This window comes from Argopecten irradians, chromosome 9, assembly GCF_041381155.1.
Source record: "Argopecten irradians isolate NY chromosome 9, Ai_NY, whole genome shotgun sequence".
Classification (NCBI taxonomy): domain Eukaryota; kingdom Metazoa; phylum Mollusca; class Bivalvia; order Pectinida; family Pectinidae; genus Argopecten; species Argopecten irradians.
Window position 1 is genome coordinate 14,868,711 of NC_091142.1, and position 24,139 is coordinate 14,892,849.

Consider the following 24,139-nt stretch of genomic DNA (forward strand, 5'->3'; position numbering starts at 1 on the left):
TCTGTCTGTGATTGGACACGATTTGACCTCTTTGCATACGACCAGCAAATGTCCCGCGACACGATACTGTTGTAGTCAGTTGAAATCATGCAGAACATTCTGACCATATCTGGACAAGGTTACCGCCAAGCACGAAGAATAATCACGAACGAGTAATCTTTGTACTATCTATGATAATTATACCATAATGCATGCATTACATACTAATGTAGTACATAATTTGATTTTTTTTTTAAATTGTCATGTTCTTAAAGGGACAATTCAGTCTAAGAAAACATTAAAATTTGTACATATATCGAAAAAAACCCAGTTCTAATGGAAATTAGATCAGTCGGTTTTACTGTGATATGCCTGAAAAGCCCGTGGTTGTGACATGTGTGTAGATGTTCAAACTCGCTCGCTGTCCGCCATTACACATTGTGGTCGAACTTCTTGTATGCCGAACCCTGTCCCTTGCTCGTAGAGTAATGCAACTTTTGTCTAGAACTGCTAAAATCGCTCTGACAGTAGTGAGTTTACCTTATTAGGCGAATTGTCCTGCCTAAAAATCATTTTATCACCTTCTCAGGGGTTATGTAGCTTATTTGTTTAACGTGCGTGACTTTGGCTCGGGTATGGGTACAGCGTCCATATTGTACCTGTTAATCGTGTTGATCAACGATTTGATATTTCAACGATATTAATTAAAATACTAAACAATGACGTGGAATTTGTCAATATTTTATGTTATATGTTTCATAAGAAATGTAGAACAATACATTTATGCCATATTTTGCTTCTTGGTTATGTAAAAGAACTAGCCTGAGTGAAATGTCCCTTTAATAGGATCATTTTTTCTTTGTTAATATAATAATTATTATATATTTATTTATCTTAATTTGCATTCTTAAGGAAACGTTTTAAACTGTCTTAACGTTAAAAATAAATTATCTTTCAGGATCTTAATTGGCTAAGTTCAATTTCAAGTTTTGTTTTCTTGGAGTCTGCTGACTCATCAGTTGGAAATACATTATTACATATAAAACATTAAAATGGTATACTATATACTACATGTTGTAACCAACAGGACTACGTTCGGATCAGTATAACTAATTGATGAAGATCTTTTTGCGTAAGCTTCTTTTTAGTATTCTGCTAAGTTATTTTACATTTGTTACATTAAAAAGTAATTAGTTTATGCAAACTTTGTATTTTTCAAATTGTTTTCGGATATCAGAAAAGGGTACACATGTAGTGATGAAAAACACTAGACTAGTAATGCTATGGTGTATATTGAACTCGGGAAAGTTTCTTTATCTACTGTCAGGAAATAAGAATATTTAAATACTGGATGAAACTGAAAAAGTACCAACAATTGTATTTTGAAGGAATATCTAAAAGAAATGGAAGAAAATAACCATAACTGGACTTAATAGTTGAAACTTGAATTAAATAAGTGTGGATTGGGATATATTTATGATCTTGATTCTGAGCTATTTAGACTCAAATTAGACGACCTTCTCAGACAGGAATGTATAAGATTGATAAATGACTCATCTAAAAGTTATTTTAAACAGCTTATTACTACATATTTTTGTCAACCTTATTTAAATAAATCGTTAGACATCAGAGTTCAGCGAAATATATCTAAATTTCGGATATAAATGCCCATAACTTGAATATAGAAAGGAAAAGGTATATTAATTAAAATGACAGTTGTCTCTCCTGTCTACTGTTTAGTATAGAGGGAGTGAGGCACCTTGTTTGCCTGTTGTACATGTAAGTACAATGTGACCAGATGTGGGAATTATTTCAGAAGTATGCTTCAGTGAGATATCACTATATCACTATAATATGGACAAGTGTTTCCATTATTTCACTTCATTACTTCAATCACACTGCAGTTTCCTAAAGCACACCGGCAATTACATGGAACACATGCAAACTATACACTGTATAGATATCTATTTATTAAAGTCTCAAACCCTATCACATAAACGTAGTATGGCGACTAATAGAAACAATAAATACGTACATCCCTGCTAAACAATCGATATTTTAACTAAAGTATACGCTTTTATACTTGCAAATTCTGATTTTAAAATGTTTTCTTATTGTTTCAGAGGTTATAGACATTTAAATTTTTATATTTATAATTGTTTATTGCTAAATATATTTGTGTAGATTTAGTGTTTAAGCCAGCTTGCGAAGTGATGCCGGAACATTTGTCTGGGATGAACATTGCAACGTTATAACCATGAAAGTTTTGTAAGCGTGCACATTATAAACGTGTTTTACTGTACTGTGCATAAAACAATTATATATCATAAACCATGTACATGTATATAGAAACTAAAATTCCAATAATAAGAGCCATTGATCAATGCATAGATTAATACGAGACGTCAGTAAAGACGAATTTATGTTTAAGAAATATACGATAATATTAATAATTTACTTGAAATATATGAAAAGAAATATAGTTTTTATCACATAATTCAAATATTAACAGTGTCTTATCTATAAGCATTAGAATACAATGTATAGCTCTATTGGTAGTAGAATATGCTCCATTAGTAAATAGACTAGTTTGAATTAATAATAAATATACATAATATTTAACAGACATGCAAATATTACGAAAAAGATCAACTGTACACACAAAGGCTGAGTAAAAAATGTATTTCATTTATTTAAGATGATTATCTCTTATTTTCAATATTGATACATATATATATATCATTGTCTGGTAAGATAAAACAATAGTCACTATCAGACATATTCATAAAATCAGTATTGAGAGAGTGAGCTCTAATACATTTGTAAGAAAACGTTGTTCTTTTGTCGTTGTACAAATGACATCGGCATCGGACATATTCTTTATCTTCCTCTAAACCGAGTAATAAATGGGGCACATTTGTTCATCACACTTAAAATATTAGCCCACTGTATAAACAAGCGATATTTTGTATGGCTATGTATCACTTCATAGGTGTAGTTGAATATGCATCGGGCCTAATCTTAGGCATCCTCGATACTCCAGGGCTTCCGATCACTTACTTGTACGTCGTAAGTGATCAGAAGCCCTGGAGTATCGAGGATGAATCTTAGGTACAAATGTATAACTGTTGGCTCGTAAAGGGTTGTGTAGTCTACAGGTTACAGTACATATTTCTGTCACCAAATAACCATGTCATTATGTTTACTAGTATCTATGGCAGATACAAGGAGCGTTTGCAATTGCTTGACCGGAGTCGACTTTACAAAAACTTTACAAAAAAAGCATCCAGTCTTTTTAAACAATGTCATGCAACTGGTAGTTGTAAAATATAACAAGTAACTATTGGTTAATGGAAGCGTTTCATTTACAACCAATGCATCTTTTCAATGTTATAATGTCTGAACAAATAGGAATATAGTTTTAAGAAACAAAACTTTAGTGTTAAGCGATTTCCACAAATTTGCATGTCTTGTCACAAATATAGTGGTTAAACATTGTTTCCCAAAAACTAGTCTTCGTTTATTGTTCAGTGTTCCTAAAAGTATATCTGTATTTGTGATGATTCATCCCTATATGCCTTTCATGTATTCGCATGATATAATTTACAACCGTCATTTAGATTGCAAGGTAAAGAAAGACTTGACATTCATGTTTTTATTTACATAATCTACCTACTATAGACACTAGCAAACATAATGGCATAGTGATTTGGAGACAGATGAATTGAACCCTGTGGACATGTTTTGTTTTTGCTTTTTGTTTTTCTTTTAAAATGTATATTTTGTTTAGTTTGCAAACATTTCACAAGCTACACAACCATTTAGGAGGCCGCAGTAATACCTAATGTTAAAGATGCTCCACCGCTGACAAATGGAAATTTTACTTTCAAAAACAGGAGCAGACGATTTAGTATTTTTCTTCAGGTACAGAAGTTACTTACTTTACACCATTACCACCATTGAAAAGTTTGAGCTTCTAATTTTACTTCAAGTTAAAAATATGAAAAATAATTAATTGCATCCCGAAACAAGAGATCCCAGAGGGATCTTGGCGCCCACCAAAGAATGATCTATGTCTGACAATGGAAAGAGGGATCTTTTCCCTGCTTTTCAAACTTTTTGAAACACACTACAAATAAAATTTGAGACAGATCGCTATAGTACTTTCTAAGAAATAGTGGTAACAAACTTCAACAATGAAATCCAAGATGGCGACAGTGCCATCATCTTCTTGACCTATTAGTTACAAAATGCAATTTGCACAACTAGGACCCTAGGGGGACCTACATATAAAATTTGAGAAGAATCCCTTCAGTACTTTCTGAGAAATAGCGGTAACAAACTTTAACTATCAAAATCCAAGATGGCCGCCTGTCGGCCATCTTGTTGACCGATCGGTCCCAAAATGCAATATGCACAACAAGGGTCCTAGGGGAACCTACATATAAAATTTGAGAAGAATCCCTTCAGTACTTTCTGAGAAATAGCGGTAACAAACTTTAACTATCAAAATCCAAGATGGCCGCCTGTCGGCCATCTTGTTGACCGATCGGTCCCAAAATGCAATATGCACAACAAGGGTCCTAGGGGAACCTACATATAAAATTTGAGAAAGAATCCCTTCAGTACTTTCTGAGAAATAGCGGTAACAAACTTTAACTATCAAAATCCAAGATGGCCGCCTGTCGGCCATCTTGTTGACCGATCAGTCCCAAAATGCAATATGCACAACTAGGGTCCTAGGGGAACCTACATATGAAATTTGAGAAAGATCCCTTCAGTACTTTCTGAGAAATAGCGGTAACAAACTTTAACTATCACAAGAGATCCCAGAGGGATCTTGGCGCCCACCAAAGAATGATCTATGTCTGACAATGGAAAGAGGGGTCTTTTCCCTGCTTTTCAAACTTTTTCAAACACATGACATATAAAATTTGAGACAGATCGCTATAGTACTTTCTAAGAAATAGTGGTAACAAACTTCAACAATGAAATTTAAGATGGCGGCCGGTTGGCCATCTTGTTTACCGATCAGTCCCGAAAGGCATTATGCATCAGTCCAAAAAGGTACTATGCACAACTAGGGTACAAGGGGAACCTACACATAAAATTTGAGAAAGATCCCTTCAGTACTTTCTGAGAAATAGCCGTAACAAACTTTAACAATCAAAATCCAATATTGCCGTCGGTCGGCCATCTTGTTTACCGATCGGTACCAATTAACAATATGCACAACTAGGGTCCTTGGGGAACCTTCATATGAAATTTGTAAACGATACCTTCAGTACTTTTTGAGAAATAGCGGTAACAAACTTTAACTATCAAAATCCAAGCCATCTTGTTGACCGATCGGTTCCAAAATGCAATATGCACAACTAGGGCCCTTGGGAAACCTATATATGAAATTTGAGAAAGATCCCTTCAGTACTTTTTGAGTAATAGCGGTAACAAACTTTAACTGTCAAAATCCAAGATGGCCACCTGTCGGCCATCTTGTTCACCGATCGGTCCCAAAATGTAATATGCACAACTAGGGTCCTAGCGGAACCTGTATATGAAATTTGAGAAAGATCCCTTCAGCACTTTTTGAGAAATAGCGGTAACAAACTTTAACTATCAAAATCCAAGATGGCCACCTGTCGGCCATCTTGTTGACCGATCGGTCCCAAAATGCAATATGCACAACTAGGGTCCTAGGGGAACCTACATATGAAATTTGAGAAAGATCCCTTCAGTACTTTCTGAGAAATAGCGGTAACAAACTTTAACTATCAAAATCCAAGATGGCCACCTGTCGGCCATCTTGTTGACCGATCGGTCCCAAAATGCAATATGCACAACTAGGGCCCTAGGGGAACCTATATATGAAATTTGAGAAAGATCCCTGCAGTACTTTTTGAGAAAAAGCGGTAACAAACTTTAACTATCAAAATCCAAGATGGCTGCCTGTCGGCCATCTTGTTGACCGATCAGTCCCAAAATGCAATATGCACAACTAGAGTCCTAGGGAAACCTGTACATAAAATTGAGAAAGATCCCTTCAGCACTTTTTGAGAAATAGCGGTAACAAACTTTAACTATCAAAATCCAAGATGGCCGCCTGTCGGCCATCTTGTTGACCGATCGGTCCCAAAATGCAATATGCACAACTGGAGTCCTAGGGGAACCTACATATGAAATTTGAGAAAGATCCCTTCAGCACTTTCTGAGAATTAGCGGTAACAAGAATTGTTAACGGACGGACGGACGGACGGACGGACGGACGGACGGACGGACGGACGGACGGACGGACGACGGACCACGGACGAAAGGCGATTTGAATAGCCCACCATCTGATGATGGTGGGCTAAAAAATCCGTGTCGCTATATTCTATATGGAATGAAGTACTGATTGCGCATGCACCAAAGGTGAAATACATTATTTCATATTATTTTTTGTGTGAATTAGACATACATCTACACGATTAAACACCAATTATTGTTCAAATGATAAATATCATTTACGCTCTGTCGGCGGTGGGGCATCTTTAACACTCTGGTATCGGCATGCAGTTGGATTGGCGGGCGCGCTCCCCTCGACATTTGGTAATTGACACCTCTGATAATACTCACATATATCACGCTTAAATTTTCTATACGTAGCGTTTGTATACAAGGGAAGGCATCCTTAATTAAATTGCATAAGCGGTCAATAGGACGCGGAGCATACTGTAAACCAACATTTTCACGTTTTCATGCATACAAATTTTTTCACGGAGATTTAATTTCGCGATTTAGAGTGGTACGATTCGTGTGCATTTTTAATCGAATTATTTTCGCGTGGGTATTTTGGGGTTTCCACTGGCAGCAAGTTACACGAAACAAGAGATCCCAGAGGGATCTTGGCGCCCACCAAAGATTGATCTATGTCTGACAAATGAAAGAGGGATCTTTTCTCTGCTTTTCAAACTTACACTTCTTTTTTCTGCTTTTCAAACTTTAAACTATCAAAATCCAAGATGGTGGTCGCAAAATGCAATAGGCAGAACTAGGGTCCTAGGGGAACCTACATATGAAATTTGAGAACAATCCCTTCAATACTTTCTGAGAAATAGTGGTAACAAACTTTAACTATCAAAATCCAAGATGGCTGCTGGTCGGCCATCTTGTTGACCGATCAGTCCCAAAATGTAATATGCAGAACTAGGGCCATAGAGGAACCTACATATGAAATTTGAGAACAATCCCTTCAATACTTTCTGAGAAATAGCGGTAACAAACTTTATCTATCAAAATCCAAGATGGCCACCGGTCGGCCATCTTGTTGACCGATCAGTCCCAAAATGCAATAACGCACAACTGGGGTCCTAGGGGAACCTACATATGAAATTTGAGAAAGATCCCTTCAGTGCTTTCTGAGAAATAGCGGTAACAAACTTTAACTATCAAAATCCAAGATGGCTACCTGGCAGCCATCTTGTTGACCGATCAGTCCCAAAATGCAATATGCACAACTGGGGTCCTAGGGGAACCTACATATGAAATTTGAGAAAGATCCCTTCAGTGCTTTCTGAGAAATAGCCGTAACAAACTTTAACTATCAAAATCCAAGATGGCGGCTGGTCGGCCATCTTGTTGACCGATCAGTCCCAAAATGCAATATGCACAACTAGGGTCCTAGGGGAACCTACATATGAAATTTGAGAACAATCCCTTCAGTACTTTCTGAGAATTAGCCGTAACAAACTTTAACTATCAAAATCCAAGATGGCGGCTGGTCGGCCATCTTGTTGACCGATCAGTCCCAAAATGCAATATGCACAACTAGGGTCCTAGGGGAACCTACATATGAAATTTGAGAAAGATCCCTTCAGTGCTTTCTGAGAAATAGCGGTAACAAACTTTAACTATCAAAATCCAAGATGGCTACCTGGCGGCCATCTTGTTGACCGATCAGTCCCAAAATGCAATATGCACTACAAGGGTCCTAGGGGAACCTACATATGAAATTTGAGAACAATCCCTTCAGTACTTTCTGAGAATTAGCCGTAACAAACTTTAACTATCAAAATCCAAGATGGCGGCTGGTCGGCCATCTTGTTGACCGATCAGTCCCAAAATGCAATATGCACAACTAGGGTCCTAGGGGGACCTACATATGAAATTTGAGAAAGATCCCTTCAGTACTTTCTGAGAATTAGCCGTAACAAACTTTAACTATCAAAATCCAAGATGGCCACCTGTCGGCCATCTTGTTGACCGATCGGTCCAAAAATGCAATATGCACAACTAGGGCCCTAGGGGAACCTATATATGAAATTTGAGAAAGATCCCTGCAGTACTTTTTGAGAAATAGCGGTAACAAGAATTGTTAAAGGACGGACGGAAGGACGGACGGACGGACGGAAGGACGGACGGACCACGGACGAAAGGCGATTTGAATAGTCCACCATCTGATGATGGTGGGCTAATAAAATCGCACGCGACAATAAGTTGGTTTACAGTACCACCAACGGACAGATCAACAGATTAACACAGATTATGGATATTTACTTAAGACAATTATATTTAGACCAATTATATATATATAATATATATATATATATAATTATACAATATCAATGTATGTTCTATTTGTTGTAGAGCTCAAATTGCGTTTTTTTTTTTCAAATGTGTAGATTTTAATTTTGCTTACTACATTTGACAATTTTCAAAATAATTCGTTCGAAAAAATCATTCCACTTTATTTTTCAAGCCTGAGAAATAACTCATGAATAAAATTTGAATACGTGTTTATCACAAAATATAAGAGTTCCTCCTATTCGCCTTTTTACAATTGACATGATTCCTCTGTGTATACTCCGTCTTTGCATATTACCAAGTTACTTTCTTAGCTGGTAGTTATCCATTGTGACGTCATTATTTTGTGTGCTCGCAAACACATGACGTAAAAATCAATACCTTCTTTCAAGGACAGATTACCCTGTAATATGCAAATGCATAATAGAGAAATCTAACGCATGTCATCATTGAAGTCTCTCGTCGATCTCTCATGAATGTTCATCATGTTCCAGTACAAGTTACACTTCTCTCGAGCAATAAAACTTTAAACAAATCCCTACATCTGTTGATATCACACTTTTTCTCTTGCGTGTTTTATCATAATATGTCTAGACAGTGTATGTTTCCCAGTATACTCCTTACCACAGACACCACAAGTGAAAGGCGTATCTCCTGTGTGTATCATGCTGTGCTCCGCCATGTTTTTTTTCTGAGTGAATTCCTTCCCACAGATTTCGCACTTGAATGGTTTTTCTCCCGTGTGTATTCTGACATGTACCGACAGCTTGCATTTCGTATAAAAGGCTTTATCACAGATATCACACTTGAATCGCTTCCCTTCCGTATGCATTCTAACATGATTTACTAGGTGGCTCTTCCGAGCATACGCCTTATCACAGATGTCACATTTAAATGGTTTTTCACCTGTATGCATTCTAACATGTGCAATAAGGTCGTATTTGAGCAAAAATTCCTTATCACAGATTTCACATTTAAACGGTTTGTCCTCGTCATGTATTCTGGAATGCTTGGTAAGGTAAAGAAGAATAGCAAACGCTTTTCCACAAATATCACATTTGAAAGGCCTTACTCCAGTATGTATTGCAACATGTGCCAGTAGGCTTTTTTTCATGGAATAACCCTTACCGCATACATCACAGTGAAACAATTTCTCCCCAGTATGTATTCTGGCGTGGTTCGAAAGGTCACCGTTCCGTGCAAACTTACTATCGCAGACGTCACACTTGAACGGTTTCTCCCCGGTGTGTAGCTTCACATGTCTAGCCAGGCTGCTTTTACAAGTAAACTCTTTTTCACAGGTTTCACACTTGAACGGTTTTTCTCCTGTGTGTTTTACGACATGCGCAGACAGTTGGAAGTTCCGAGAAAACTGCTGTCCACAGATATCACATTCATGAGATTTTTTCACGGTACCTATCCCATTACTTGACATAATGTACATGTAACATTCAATCACCGAATCACTTGTTGGCATCGATTCCCTTAGGCTTTCAAGATGTTTCTTCGCTGTGACATTTTACATAAACTTCGCGACTTCCTTCCTGTTGTGGGTGTTTCCGCATACGCGAAATGTTGAGAGCTCCGGGGGATAAAAGCATTCAGTATGTGGCAACAATGAAATAGGCATAAACCATATATGCGTTCAACTCGGCTACATGTATGCTGTTCCAAATTTGTTTTTAGTATTATATTCTTGATATCAGAAGGCTATATCTTTGTTAAAGTTATCGCATGCAAGAAGTTCTGAATTTGCTTCCAGTATTCAATGTGGTTATTCATTTGAAGTTGACTGGCTAAAGTCCATGAGGTCAATCAGTATTCTTTTACTTCGGAATGTTTCTCATATGAATATGAATCAGCAAATGGTGCAAGATTGTTTCGGGATTCTCGGAATCTGTCATCTGCAGGAGGAACTGAAGCAAAAATCAAACAATATAATGTTCATCAGATTTAACATAGACTAAAATTAACATCGAATTCGTACGACCAGTCAACTGTGTATGTTCCAAATTTATGTGCATCACAACAATGATTTTTAAACACACTAACCGGCGATAACAGTATTGGCAGTGATAAATCTACGTGCGCATCCCGAGTCCTGGACTCACAGAATTTTAAAAGGACCCATGAAATTTCTGGGAATGGGTATCTATCACACTGTGGGACCCATTGTTTTCACAAAAACCATTGAAAATGACCCACAAAAAATAATCGTAGATTGAACACTGTATTGGTCTTCCAAATTTGGCTAACTGTTATTAATTTGCATGACAATGTCAATAAAGACTCGATGTGTATGATTTTGTAAAATCGAATCGAGTCAAGGAAACGCCCTTTGTACCTGCTATACACACCAGTAAACATACAAATGTAAAAGCATGGTAATTTCGTAACAGAAATATGTTCTAAACCCCGTTGACTGCCATCTTGAGATGTACATTGTATAGTTTCCCCATGTTTTGTCAAATGTTACAGGCTAGACAACAGTTTACTTGTCGGCAGTAATACCAAATGTTAGCCCCGATGTTTACACACTTCTTCTCAACGTACACGTATAGTTACGTTCAAGTACAGCGAAGGAGTGATATATAGGCATACAAAAAATCGCTAGTTTAAATACGCTACACCGCCGACGAATGGTATTTTTGTCTATTATAACAAGAGTTATTTTCTTTACATTATTGCCATCGATGAAAAAGTTGAAAAAGTCTATATTTATTTCAATATGAAAGCATTTAATATAAATAATGGCATCACGAAAAAATTCCATGACAATACACATGCCCTATATGGAATGAGGTACTGACTGCGCAGACAACTAAGGCAAAAAAAATTATTTTATATGTATCATCAATTATTGTCGAAATGATAAATATTGTTCATACTCTCTCGACTGTGGAGCGTCGTTATAGGAGTGATGGTGTAACTCAACAATATAATCAAATTTGTTTTACAGTTATATTTTGTTTAAAGATAGAGAGTCTTACTCAGCACTCTCAACATTCTGAGATCTCAGACCACTAGTTTTCTCCGAGCACTCCTCAAACTTTTAGTTTTTTTTTTAAACCTAGCATCTTTAAATTAGCATGGCTGATATAATAGGACTTTTTAAACGAGAAGCTTTATTTCATCATTGTGAAGAAGTATTTTTATTACACAATTTCTTAGTTGGGGAGAAATATGCAGGGGAAATTTTGCAAATACAATATTTTGGTCTGAATATTTAAATTGTGGTTCTACCGTTAGCTATTATACATTCATGATTGAACATGTTTTGACTTTACAAAACTGCATATATACATGTACATTTGTATATATACGTACTGTACAGTATACACATGCTAAAATATGTGCACACACTTTGTGTATCTGTAAATTGATTCGTATGCACCTTGTAGTACACTGTAAATGCTTGTTCATTTTAATCTGTATCCTATCATAGCAGATAGAGTGATACTGCGCTATATTACATAAAATGCATTAGGCCTAGCTAGTATAAAACTTAAATTTTAAAACTTAATTATAATGGTGAAAACAATTAGAATGTTCAGTCAATCCGTAGTCCGCACCGAGTTATCACTTGTAACACAGTGGAGCGGCTGGAGCCTAATACAAAAAGCTTTATAAACATCATATAGGTAGATATCATAATAGATAAAGTTGAGAGACAGTCTTTCGAGAGTTCACTTATATTGAATATCAACGGAAACCGATTAGCCTACCTTACACAGGTTACAGTGAACCATTTATGTGTATTGCAATAACTGAAGCGACTCGATAATACTTCTGTCAGTATTTTCTGACCAGTAAAAGTATTATTTTTTAGCTGCAAAACTTAATTTTCATTTTTTATGAACTCACGTCGCAGGTTTGAGCTGTTCAATGAAGTTAAAGCAAATTAAACACAGCCTTACCTTGTGTTGTTACCTTCAATTAGAAAACCCGGATATCATGAAGAGATACTAATTGACGTAATATGATCCGGAAAACGGACCGATCAGAAATCCGGAAGAAATCACACGTCTAATTATAGTTGTACCGCACAGTAGTGGTCTGTGGTTTAGAAGATCCCACTTCAATAAGGGCAATATTCATTTTTGTACATCCACAATTGAACTTATTTCATAGTAAAACTGAAGCCATTTTAGGAGAAATAAAAACCCGACCAATCCGTGGTGACACCCTTATATCCCTACGGCCCAATAGTCCGAAGGCCCGTTAGTCCGAAGGCCCAATAGTCCGAAGGCCCGTTAGTCCGAAAATTAGTAAATATTGTAAGTTATAGAGTTGTTATAAGTAACGTATTTTGACGAAAACATTTTTCGGCACTGCTGATCTGACAATTTGTATGGACAGCAAGTTGTCATTTTCTTCATGGAGCAATGGCAGGTCAAAATTACATCAAAATAAATAACAAATAAATAAATAAAAAAAACATAATAAAAATAACATCTTACATTTTATAGGATATCTCACAAGCATACATTCTATGGATTATCTTACAAACATGCAAGCTTTAAAATGTCCGATTGTAAGCGTTATGTACACTGTATTGCATTAGGATTAACATTGCTCCATGAATAAATGATGTAAATAATAAAATCTTACTGAAAAATGACTTTTAATATACCTGTAAACGTCGTTATATTGCACAATATATATGGTCAAGGGTACATGTATTTAACGACTTATTTTTGCTTCCCCATTCTTTGAATTGTTTATTCTACCCATAATGATGGAAATGGTCCGCATAATGATATTTTTCGGGGGAAATATTAAACAGGATTGCATTGTACATATAAAAATTATACTCTTTAATATCAGATACGTTTATGTATTTCAAGATTATGCTCTTTTTGAAAATACGCTACATTTCGTTGTTTCATATCATTTTCCGTATCAATTCTATGGTCACATACATGTAAGTATACCTTAGCAAGTTTACAACAAATCTTTTGCATCGAAAACTAATAAACGTTTGTTTCATTTCAAGTATTTTTCGCATATAAATCCCAATTATATTATCTGTTTTCGGACTATCGGGCCTTCGGACTATTGGGCCTTCGGACTAACGGGCCTTAGGACTAATGGGCCTTCGGACTGACGGGCCTTCGGACTATTGGGCCGTAGGGATATAAGGCGGTCACCATCACCACAGGCCGACATACATGTACAAAGACTTCTCTTGAATATGACAGAACGAGGCCCAACTTCAAAATCATGCAATGTATTCTGGCCTGCATAATGTATTCGATTCTTTCGATGTTAATTAAAGGCTCAAATTACATGTACCTGTCCCACCTTGAGGAGACCATAAGTCGATATCAGGATTTAGACAACATTATGGCTATTGGTGATTTTAATAGCAGGACAGGGTTGAATGATGACTTTGTACAGAATGATCAACTGAATGAGGATTCTATCCAATTATTATCCAATGTTGTAAACTATCAGCCTGATATTGAAACCACTGATAGGCGAAATATGGACAAACATGTTAATCAATTTGGTAGAAACTTACTGAACCTATGCAAAGCCACCGGCCTTCGTATTGTCAATGGTAGGCATGACAACGATGCAGAAGGAAATTATACATTTTATAGCAAAAATGGATCTAGCCTAATCGATTACGTTTTAGTAGATAAATATTGCATGGAAGTGATAGAACATTTTGTTTCTGGAGAATTTACGCAATTCTCTGATCATTCTCCCGTGACCTTTGGCATCCAGGTAGAAGCCTATACGACCGTCGAATTAGTGCCAAATATAAATCAAACGATTTCTGATCAGACTGAAAGTACAACCATTGGATATAAGTGGATCCACGATAATAAACAGGACATTATTTCAGCTATACAGAACAATATTGAACTTTTACATGATCTGTGTGACATTTCAGATAATACTGATGAAAATGTTAACAAATGTATTGACAATTTCTCTCAGACGTTAAATAGCATAATTATCCCTTTCTGTTCTCGCATGAAAATCCCTTCTGGTGATCACCAGAAAACACCTAAGGTGGACAAGCCGTGGTTTAATGACGTGTGCAAGTCCAAATACAAAGAATACAAACATGCTTTGAGCTCTTTCAATTCCTGTAAATCTCATGAAAATAGACTATTACTGGTAAATAAGAAAAGAGCCTATAAAATTTTGGAACGTAAACTGAAGAATCAATACAAACACCAGCAGGGTAATATGTTGAATTTCATGAGAAAAAATAACCCCAGAAGTTTTTATAAGCAATTCCGTAAGAATATCTCTTAATGAATTTTTTCATCACTTTTCTAGTGTAGCTAATGTGGATACTAACGTAAATGAAAATGTTCCTGAATTTTTCAGAAATTATGATCTTAAAGATGCGGTTTATGAAGAACTTGACTTAGAAATTTCTCATGAGGAAATTGGTATTGCTATAAATAATCTGAACTCCAATAAGGCTTGTGGCATGGATGGCATCCAAAACGAGTACTTGATCCATTGTAAGGACATTCTAGTGCCATGTCTCTTCACACTATTCAATAATGTTTTCAAATCTGGTCATTTCCCCCATAACTGGTCAATTGGTAATATTATCCCTGTTTTCAAGAAGGGTGATACTAATAATTATAGAGGAATCACCCTAGTCAGTTGTTTAGGAAAACTATTCACGTCTATCTTGAACCGTAGGTTATTAGCATTTGATAGTAAATACAATATCCTTACTGACGCACAATTTGGCTTCCGCAAAAATCTATCCACTGTCGACGCTATTTTTGCCTTACAGGCCTTAATTAATAAAAGTCTTAAAACTAAGAAAAGATTATACTGCTGTTTCATAGATTACCGTAAGGCATTTGATTTTATTAATCGACAAAACCTGTACTATAAACTAATAAAAGAGGGTATCGAAGGTAAGATGTTGGCTATTATACGCTCGCTATATCATAAAGTTAGAAGTTGTGTTAATTATAATGGGTCGAATTCTGACTTTTTCGAATGTAAAAACGGTTTGTTGCAAGGCGAAGTACTATCCCCTATATTATACTCCCTCTACGTTAATGATTTTGAAATGCAATTTATAAGTGACAATTGCCCAAGTATCGAATTACAGGAACTGAATATGTTTCTGATTATGTATGCAGATGACACCGTTATTTTATCTGAAACTCCTGAAGGCTTACAAAAACTGTTAAACTCGTTGCTTAACTATACCATGAAATGGGCGCTAACTGTTAACACTGATAAAACAAAAATTATGATTTTCAGAAACGGTGGGGTAATTAGGGAAAATGAACAGTGGTTTTATAACGGTGAAAAATTAGAAATTGTAAATGAATTCAACTATTTAGGTATGCTTATGAATTACAATGGCAAAAGACAAACTCAGAAAAAAGTAGCAGATCAGGGACGTAAAGCTTTATTTGCAATCGACAAAATTTGTAGAGATTTTTTCAACATTGAAACTCAACTATCCGTTTTTGATACTTTCATAGGTAGTGTCATAAACTATGCCTCGGAAATATGGGGTTTCCACCAAGCACCTGATGTCGAAAAAATACAAATTAGTTTCTGTAAAAAGTTGCTAGGAATTAGAAAGAGTGCTTGTAACAATTTTGTTTACCAAGAACTTGGGCGCTACCCTTTACACATCGTGCGAAAATTAAGAATTTTTAAATATTGGATCAAACTCAAAAACACAGATAACTGTATACTTCAGGCAAGTTATGAAAATATGCTACAGAACGGCGATAGTTGGGTTCTGAGTATTAAAAATGAATTGTATAGAAGTGGACTAGGGTTCATATGGGAGTCTCCCAATGTTGATAACGTAACATATTTAAAAATAAAATACAGAATCTTGGACATTTTTCAACAAAAATGCCACGAATCTATAATTTCAAGTCCGAAAGGACATATTTTTCAACATTTAAATAATTCGTTTACCCTCCAAACTTATCTGATCAAAATGAGCAGCCGAGTCTATCAGAGAGAAGTCACTAAAATTAGGACATCCGCCCACTTACTCAATATCGAAAGTGGTCGTTTTAGGAATATTCAAAGAACTGAACGAAAATGCCATGTCTGCGATAAAAATGATATTGAAGATGAATTCCATTTTATACTTATTTGTCCTTTATACAATGATTTACGCCAACAATTAATCAAACTGTTCTATAGAAGAAACCCAAGTGTGTTTAAGTTAATCCAACTGTTATCTTCTGATAATGTAACAGAATTAAATAATTTGGGGAAATACATTTTCCGCGCGAACAAACCGTTTGTTCGCGCGGAAAATGTATTTCCCCAATACGGTATGGAAACGTCTGTAGTGGGAGGAAAACTTTGGGTTCATGAAAAATTCTTCTTTCGCCAATGCTGTTTTTAAATCGCCAAATGCATTTCAAATTCGCCATTGGCGCCTATGGCGACTGACAGCGCGAGCCCTGAAACGCCGAGCTGAATGTCTTGTGTTACAAAATGTACAGCCGTAAATTGCCATCCATGCCATTAATGCCCTATCTTTATAATTATCTATATTATTATTTCTATGTTATTTATCTATCTATATTTCATCATGTGTTTGTTTGTCACGCTCTCAAGGTTTTCACTCTCTTAATTGTTATGTTATGTATTTGTATGATTTGTATAATCTGATTAGCGTTTGCTAAAGGAATAAAGAAATTGAAATTGAAATTGAAACCTGTTGTCGCACATGGAACCTTTAATTTTGCTATGATATAGTCCAGGTGTGGATTAGAGCGAATAAGTGTACGTATACCCGACCTACTAGGTTTATAGACGACACCATTATCTGTCTAGAAGTCATTTGAGGTACAATATGGCAGCTAGGCGTGGATATGACGACAGTGATTGTAACCCAAGAACCGTTTTCGTTTATACAGTTGGACCGTTTATGAAAGCTATTATTTCAATTAAAAGTCTTGACGGACCTGCAGTATGGGTCTGTGATGGCTTGGAGTATCGATGAAGATTTGATTCAGAAAACAAGAGATCCTAGAGGGATCTTGGCGCCCACCAAAGATTGATCTATGTCTGACAATTGAAAGATCGATCTTTTTTCTACTTTTCAAACTTCAACTACCAAAATCCAAGATGGCAGTCTGGCGGCCATCTTGTTGACCAATTGGTCCCAAAACGCAATGTACCCAACTAGGGCCCTGGGGAACATACTGTACATATGAAATTTGAGAGTGATACCTTCAGTACTTTCTGAGAAATAGCGAAAACAAACTTTAACAATCAAAATTCAAGATGGCTGCCTGGTGGCAATCTTGTTGACCGATCGGTCCTAAATCGCAAAATATACGAAATTGTATGTGGATTCAAACTCGCTGCACCTACACAAAAGTTCAGTTTCTCGAACTCTCTATTTCAATATCTGTAACAATAGATTTCAAGCTAGAAACCCGATGTTCAATCAAATCTAATTGACCTTCGAATGTTATTTTCTTAGGGGACGGTGTTACTTACAACATTGAGTTACCCTCAGTAGAAGCAAAATAATTGAAAGTTAAATTCCATACTGAAGCAAATAAAGTGTTGTTAATTCGGGTTTGGTTGTGCGGTGTTTGATCTGTCCTTATTTATGTAAGTTTGCCATCTTATAAAACTCGACTCAAAGTTATATTTTTTGCTCGCCAAGGCTTGCAAAAAACAATCTTCATCAGCTTGTTTCATAAAATTCCATATAAAATCATATCACATATAGTATAGTTATTGCCATACTTTTAGTAATTTGAATATTTTTCACATTGAAGTAAATTGCTAGAAAATACTTTTAAATTGAAAATTGAAAATAAATATATAAATGCATCTAAATTTGTTAGGTCTACTCCAGTCTTAATTATTATATCATTAAAAGAAAAGTCAAAGCCCATTTATACATGTAGGCCTATGTGCTCTTTTGTTTATAAACATTTTGAAATATTTGCAAACTTGCTGAATTTAACGAACCTGTAACTCCTTTAAACTTGTGGAACTTTCATGGAAAGGCCAACAAATATATAGGTCTGGTTAGAGTTACCTGATCGCGACCGACCCTAATCCGTTATCCCCGACCCTAATTTTCCCCCACTTTTCTACAAAACAAATTAAAAAAAGAGGCCCAGAGGGCCTGTATCGCTCACCTGGTTTGTAATGCCAAGTAATGTTCTGAATACAGGTTCATTGTTTCTTTTCTGAAGGAATTTGAATATTTACCTCTAAATCCCCTATTGGGCCCCACCCCTCCTGCCCCAGGGTGTCAGAGCCAAAATTTACTCAAGTTCTCTTCCCCTTCCCCCCAAGGATGTTTGTGGCCAAATTTGGTCACAATCCAAGCAGAACTCTAGGACAAGTAGCGATTTATAGGATTTACCTCTATTTCCCCTATTGGGCCCCGCCTCTCCTGCCCCCGGGGGGTCAGAGCCAAAATTTATACAAGTTCTGTTCCCCTTCCCCCAAGGATGTTTGTGGCCAAATTTGGTTACAATCCATGCAGAACTCTAGGACAAGTAGTGATTTATAGGATTTACCTCCATTTCCCCTATTGGGCCCCGCCCCTCCTGCCCCGGGGGGGTCAGAGCCAAAATTTATACAAACTCTATTCTTATTCCCCCAAGGATGTTTCTGGCCAAATTTGGTTACATTCCATGCAGAACTCTATGACTAGTAGCGATTTAAAGGATTTACCTCTATTTCCCCTATTGGGCCCCGCCCCTCCTGCCCCCGGGGGGGGGGGGGGGGGGGGTCAGAGCCAAAATTTATACAAGTTCTGTTCCCCTTCCCCCAAGGATGTTTGTGGCCAAATTTGGTTACAGTCCATGCAGAACTCTATGACTAGTAGCGATTTAAAGGATTTACCTCTATTTCCCCTATTGGGCCCCGCCCCTCCTGCCCCCAGGGGGTCAGAGCAAAATTTATACAAGTTCTGTTCCCCTTCCCCCAAGGATGTTTGTGGCCAAATTTGGTTACAATCCATGCAGAACTCTATGACAAGTAGCGATTTATAGGATTTACCTCTATTTCCCCTATTGTGCCCGCCCCTCCTGCCCCTTGGGGGTCAGAGCCAAAATTTATACAAGTTCTGTTCCCCTTCCCCCAAGGATGTTTGTGGCCAAATTTGGTTACAATCCATGCAGAACTCTAGGACAAGTAGCGATTTATAGGATTTTCCTCTATTTCCCCTATTGGGCCCCGCCCCTCCTGCCCCCGGGGGGTCAGAGCCAAAATTTATACAAGTTCTGTTCCCCTTCCCCCAAGGATGTTTGTGGCCAAATTTGGTTACAATCCATGCAGAACTCTATGACTAGTAGCGATTTAAAGGATTTACCTCTATTTCCCCTATTGGGCCCCGCCCCTCCTGCCCCCTGGGGGGTCAGAGCCAAAATTTATACAAGTTCTGTTCCCCTTCCCCCAAGGATGTTTGTGGCCAAATTTGGTTACAATCCATGCAGAACTCTAGGACAAGTAGCGATTTATAGGATTTACCTCTATTTCCCCTATTGGGCCCCGCCCCTCCTGCCCCCGGGGGGTCAGAGCCAAAATTTATACAAGTTCTGTTCCCCTTCCCCCAAGGATGTTTGTGGCCAAATTTGGTTACAATCCATGCAGAACTCTATGACTAGTAGCGATTTAAAGGAAATGTTGACGGACAGACGGACGGACGGACGGACGGACGGACGGACGGACGACGGACGACGGACGACGGACGCCGCGCCATGACATAAGCTCACTGGCCCTTTGGGCCAGGTTCTACAAAACAAATTAAAAAAAAGTCGGGATTTCGATCTCAGACTCCGCTTCATGTCATTATTTTAGAGTGAAAGACACTAAGAAAAAATATATGCCGACCTACCGACCCTATTTTTTTTTGCAAATGTAACCCTAAAGAGACATATATATTTTTTGGCCTAACGTATAATGTAAGTGCAAGTAAAGGTATCAAAACTGTTGCTCTACCATGTAATATGTGCCTGCGCTATACAATACGTAGTATACATATGTACTACATATACACATAAAAACAACACCACACATATAAATGTTGTTGTCTTTTTTAATATCATAATTGATGTATTATAAAATGAATCACAGAAAATGTCATCATATTTAAATGGTTTCCCTCGGCAAATGTGCGTTCCCATATAACTATCATGTACTTAATAATTATAAATGGGAGTTCAATACTTTCTTGTTTGTATGAATTCGGACAATGCTCCAATAAGCTACAACTCCTAAAAATATTTAAACTTTATTATTTATCAGCTACATTTAATTTGTATGTCACAAAAAATGATTACCGTAAAGATTTGTGTAATTTGTGCGCTTTTTCAGAAGAACTGCGCAAATTACATTGATGCGCAAATTTTTGAGGTCTTTTCCATGTATATATCGTTCTTGTTCATCCAAGTCTCCCATTGTTGCAAATGCTTTAGTCGACCTTACAACAGACAATCACGTTTGAATAATTTCCATCCGTCATACATTCATGCATGAACATGAGGGTTCCTTGCCCGATAAAAAATCCTTACCGCAGATGATACACTTCAAGTGACTCTCTTTAAAATGTGTTCTGGTATGGACTGAAAGGTTAAAGCTCCGTGAAAACCCCCTACCACAGACGTCACACTTGAATCGTTTCTCTCCCGTATGCGTTCTGACGTGTTCCGCAAGGTTATGTTTCTGAACAAACTCCTTACCACAGGTGCCGCATTTAAAAGGTTTCTCTCCCGTGTGTATTCGTATATGAACCAAAAGGTTATATTTTTGAGAGAAATCTTTACCACAGAAGTCGCAATGGAATGGTTTCTCTCCTGTGTGGAGAGTTTTTACGTGTCTCGACAGATCACTTTTACGGGTAAACCCCTTGTCACATATGTCGCATTGGAACGGTTTCTCTCCTAAATGTAACCTGACATGATCAAGTAGGCTGATTCTCCTAGAAAACTCTTTACCACAGATATCGCACTTAAACGGCTTATCGTGTATTCTGACATGGTCCAAAAGGACATTTTTTCTCGAAAACTCCCTTAAGCAGATGTCACACTTGAAAGGTTTCTCCCCTGAATGTATTCTGGCATGATCTAGCAGACCATGACGAAACGAAAACCTACTTTCACAGATGTCACACTTAAATGGTTTCTCACCCGTATGCACTCGAGCATGTCTCGTTAGATCACAATTGTGAGAAAACGTCTTGTGGCAAATCTCACACTCGAATGGTTTCTCTCCTGTGTGTACAATTGCGTGTTTTGAAAGATTACTTTTGAGTGAAAATTCCTTTTCACAGATGTCACATTTGAATGGTTTTTCTCCTGTGTGTATTCTGACATGTGTTGAAAGATTACTCTTCTTAGAAAACTCCTTACCACAGAATTCGCACTCGAATGCCTTTTTCCCACGGGATCTGATGTGATCATCATGACTTGGCAGACCTAAGCTTACATCGTTAGAAAACTCATCCAGACCGATACCACATCCAAATGATTTCTCCCCGTTTTGCAGTTCGGGCAGTCGAGTATACGGAACAAACTCCTGACCAAAAACATTGTTATCAAGAATCCTAGGGGTTATGACGGTATTAATTCCAATGGTTGACATTATTTAGAAAAACAGAAGTAAAACTTTATATTACTTATCTCTAGTCGGAATCCTTTCCCAATTTATAATTCTAGTAGTTATTGTAGGAGAAAGTTTAATTACATTAGCCTGTATTTATAGAATGTTGTTCCAGTCCACCATCATACTCAACATTGACCAAGAGAAACCCGATACTGTTCTTTGTGTCTAAGGGAACCGATTTAGACTGCATCCTGTATGTACTCCTGACCTTGAACCAGAACTGAAACAAACGAAAGAGGGTTTAGTAAATAAAAGGCGTGGAATTATTAATGTGCATTATTGTGCACATACTTGTTGTTTGGTGAACCTATTTTACTTGCTCGCATATTGATGAAGCGTTTGAGTAAATCTATTCTGCATTTACACTTCTGTTGTACCAGATCACCTGTGCATTATAAATAAACTCACAGATTTGAAATGAGACGAAGCCTAGGAATTTTTAAAAGGCTGTATATTTATTTGGTATCATGTGCCACTACACTACACTTAGAAACACTCTAATGTTTTATCCGAGCTAGCACGGATGCCATAAGGAATCGAACTAATCATGACCATGATCAAAGAGCCAATGGTGTGACTAGCAAAGTTTCAGAAGTACCAGTGAAACAAAAGATTTTTACCTGACCCTCAATAATATCTGCTTTAAGACAAGAACATTATAAGTAATTTATTACATTGTATCAAGAAAAAGATAAGAAATCTGTAATTCAACGATTACCTTGGGCTCAGAGGGGAGACTACTGCGCATTCATTGTATATACAGTTTTGGGCATGCAACGTAACAGTGCTACTGAACCTACCATACATATGTACAAGACAAGAATTGACAACCACATGTGGTTTTCAAAAATGCTTAATATGCGATTATCTTTCCGTCTCAGACAGCTGGATGTTGAGGTAATGTCATATCTTTCGATGCCATGAAAATTTCATTGCACATTTTATGGTTTACCTTCATTATTTAGAATACTTAAATGTGACCTGTAGGTCTAATCTTGGCTATTTTAAAGATCAAATTGGATGACATATATAAATTGAAGCATGCAATATTTAAAACTGCCCTTAGGAAATATAGGATATGCATCAAGTTTATTTCATTGGTACATGTATGTTAACTAATAGTAAACATGTTCTTACACTGTTTAGATTTATGATGTTTATATTCATTTTGACAGTGTTTAACACATTTTTTTGAAATAGCTTTAAATTATCAGTAGAGAGTGAATCACAATTTTCGAAACTATATTCAAAATTCACATCTTAAGTACAATACAAACATGTAGAAAGTAATGGAAATCAACTTTTTTGAATCTGTTTTGAAAATTTTGGCCCCTAATCTCATCTAAATTGCCTTCATTTTCTCAGTGTAAAAAAAAGATGCTCCACCACTGTTGAAAGGTAATTTTTTTCTCTATTAAAAACAAGAGCAGACGAATTAGTATTTTTCTTCAGATACAAAATTTATACAATAAAATACAAATTAAAAATTATAAAATACTTATTTCATACCATTACCACCAATGAAAAGTTTGAGCTTCTAATTTCACTTCAACATAAAAATATTAAAAATAATCAATTAAATCCCGAAAACATTCTGTGGCACTATGTCCTATATGGAATGAAGTAATAATTGTGCATGCACCAAAAGCTAAATAAATTAGTTTATATGTATATTGTGTTAATTAGACACATATATACACGATTAAACATCAATTATTGTTCAAATGATGGGCATCGTTTATGATCTCGTCAGTGGCGGAACATCTTTAGGTTATTGTACATTTAAACATTTAATATATTAGTTTATATAAATAAGTGTTACGTTCATTCATCTGGTGGTAAGAGTAAGAAATTAGTTCCATAGTGTCTAGATTATTATTTTATTACCAGAGTCAAATGTTCATTAAAGGGTGTTAAATTGGTCGGTTCTGTCCAGTTTGGGTCTGGGGGGAACCTACACACTTGGTGAAGTAGCCGTAACTATTTAGGA

At 36.7% G+C, this 24,139-nt stretch overlaps 1 protein-coding gene across 1 annotated transcript in view; it reads right to left on the reverse strand.

Annotated features, from left to right (window-relative positions):
• The window catches only part of LOC138330553 (zinc finger protein 91-like), a 42,565-nt gene that overhangs the window by 10,260 nt on the left and 8,166 nt on the right, over nt 1-24,139 (reverse strand). The window contains exons 3-4 of the mRNA XM_069278116.1: nt 21,180-22,369; nt 9,098-9,870 (exon numbers count right to left, since the gene is read on the reverse strand). Of these exons, the coding sequence (XP_069134217.1) occupies nt 9,098-9,870; nt 21,180-22,128 (1,722 nt within the window). The 5' untranslated portion in view covers nt 22,129-22,369. The remainder of the gene's footprint in view (nt 1-9,097; nt 9,871-21,179; nt 22,370-24,139) is intronic.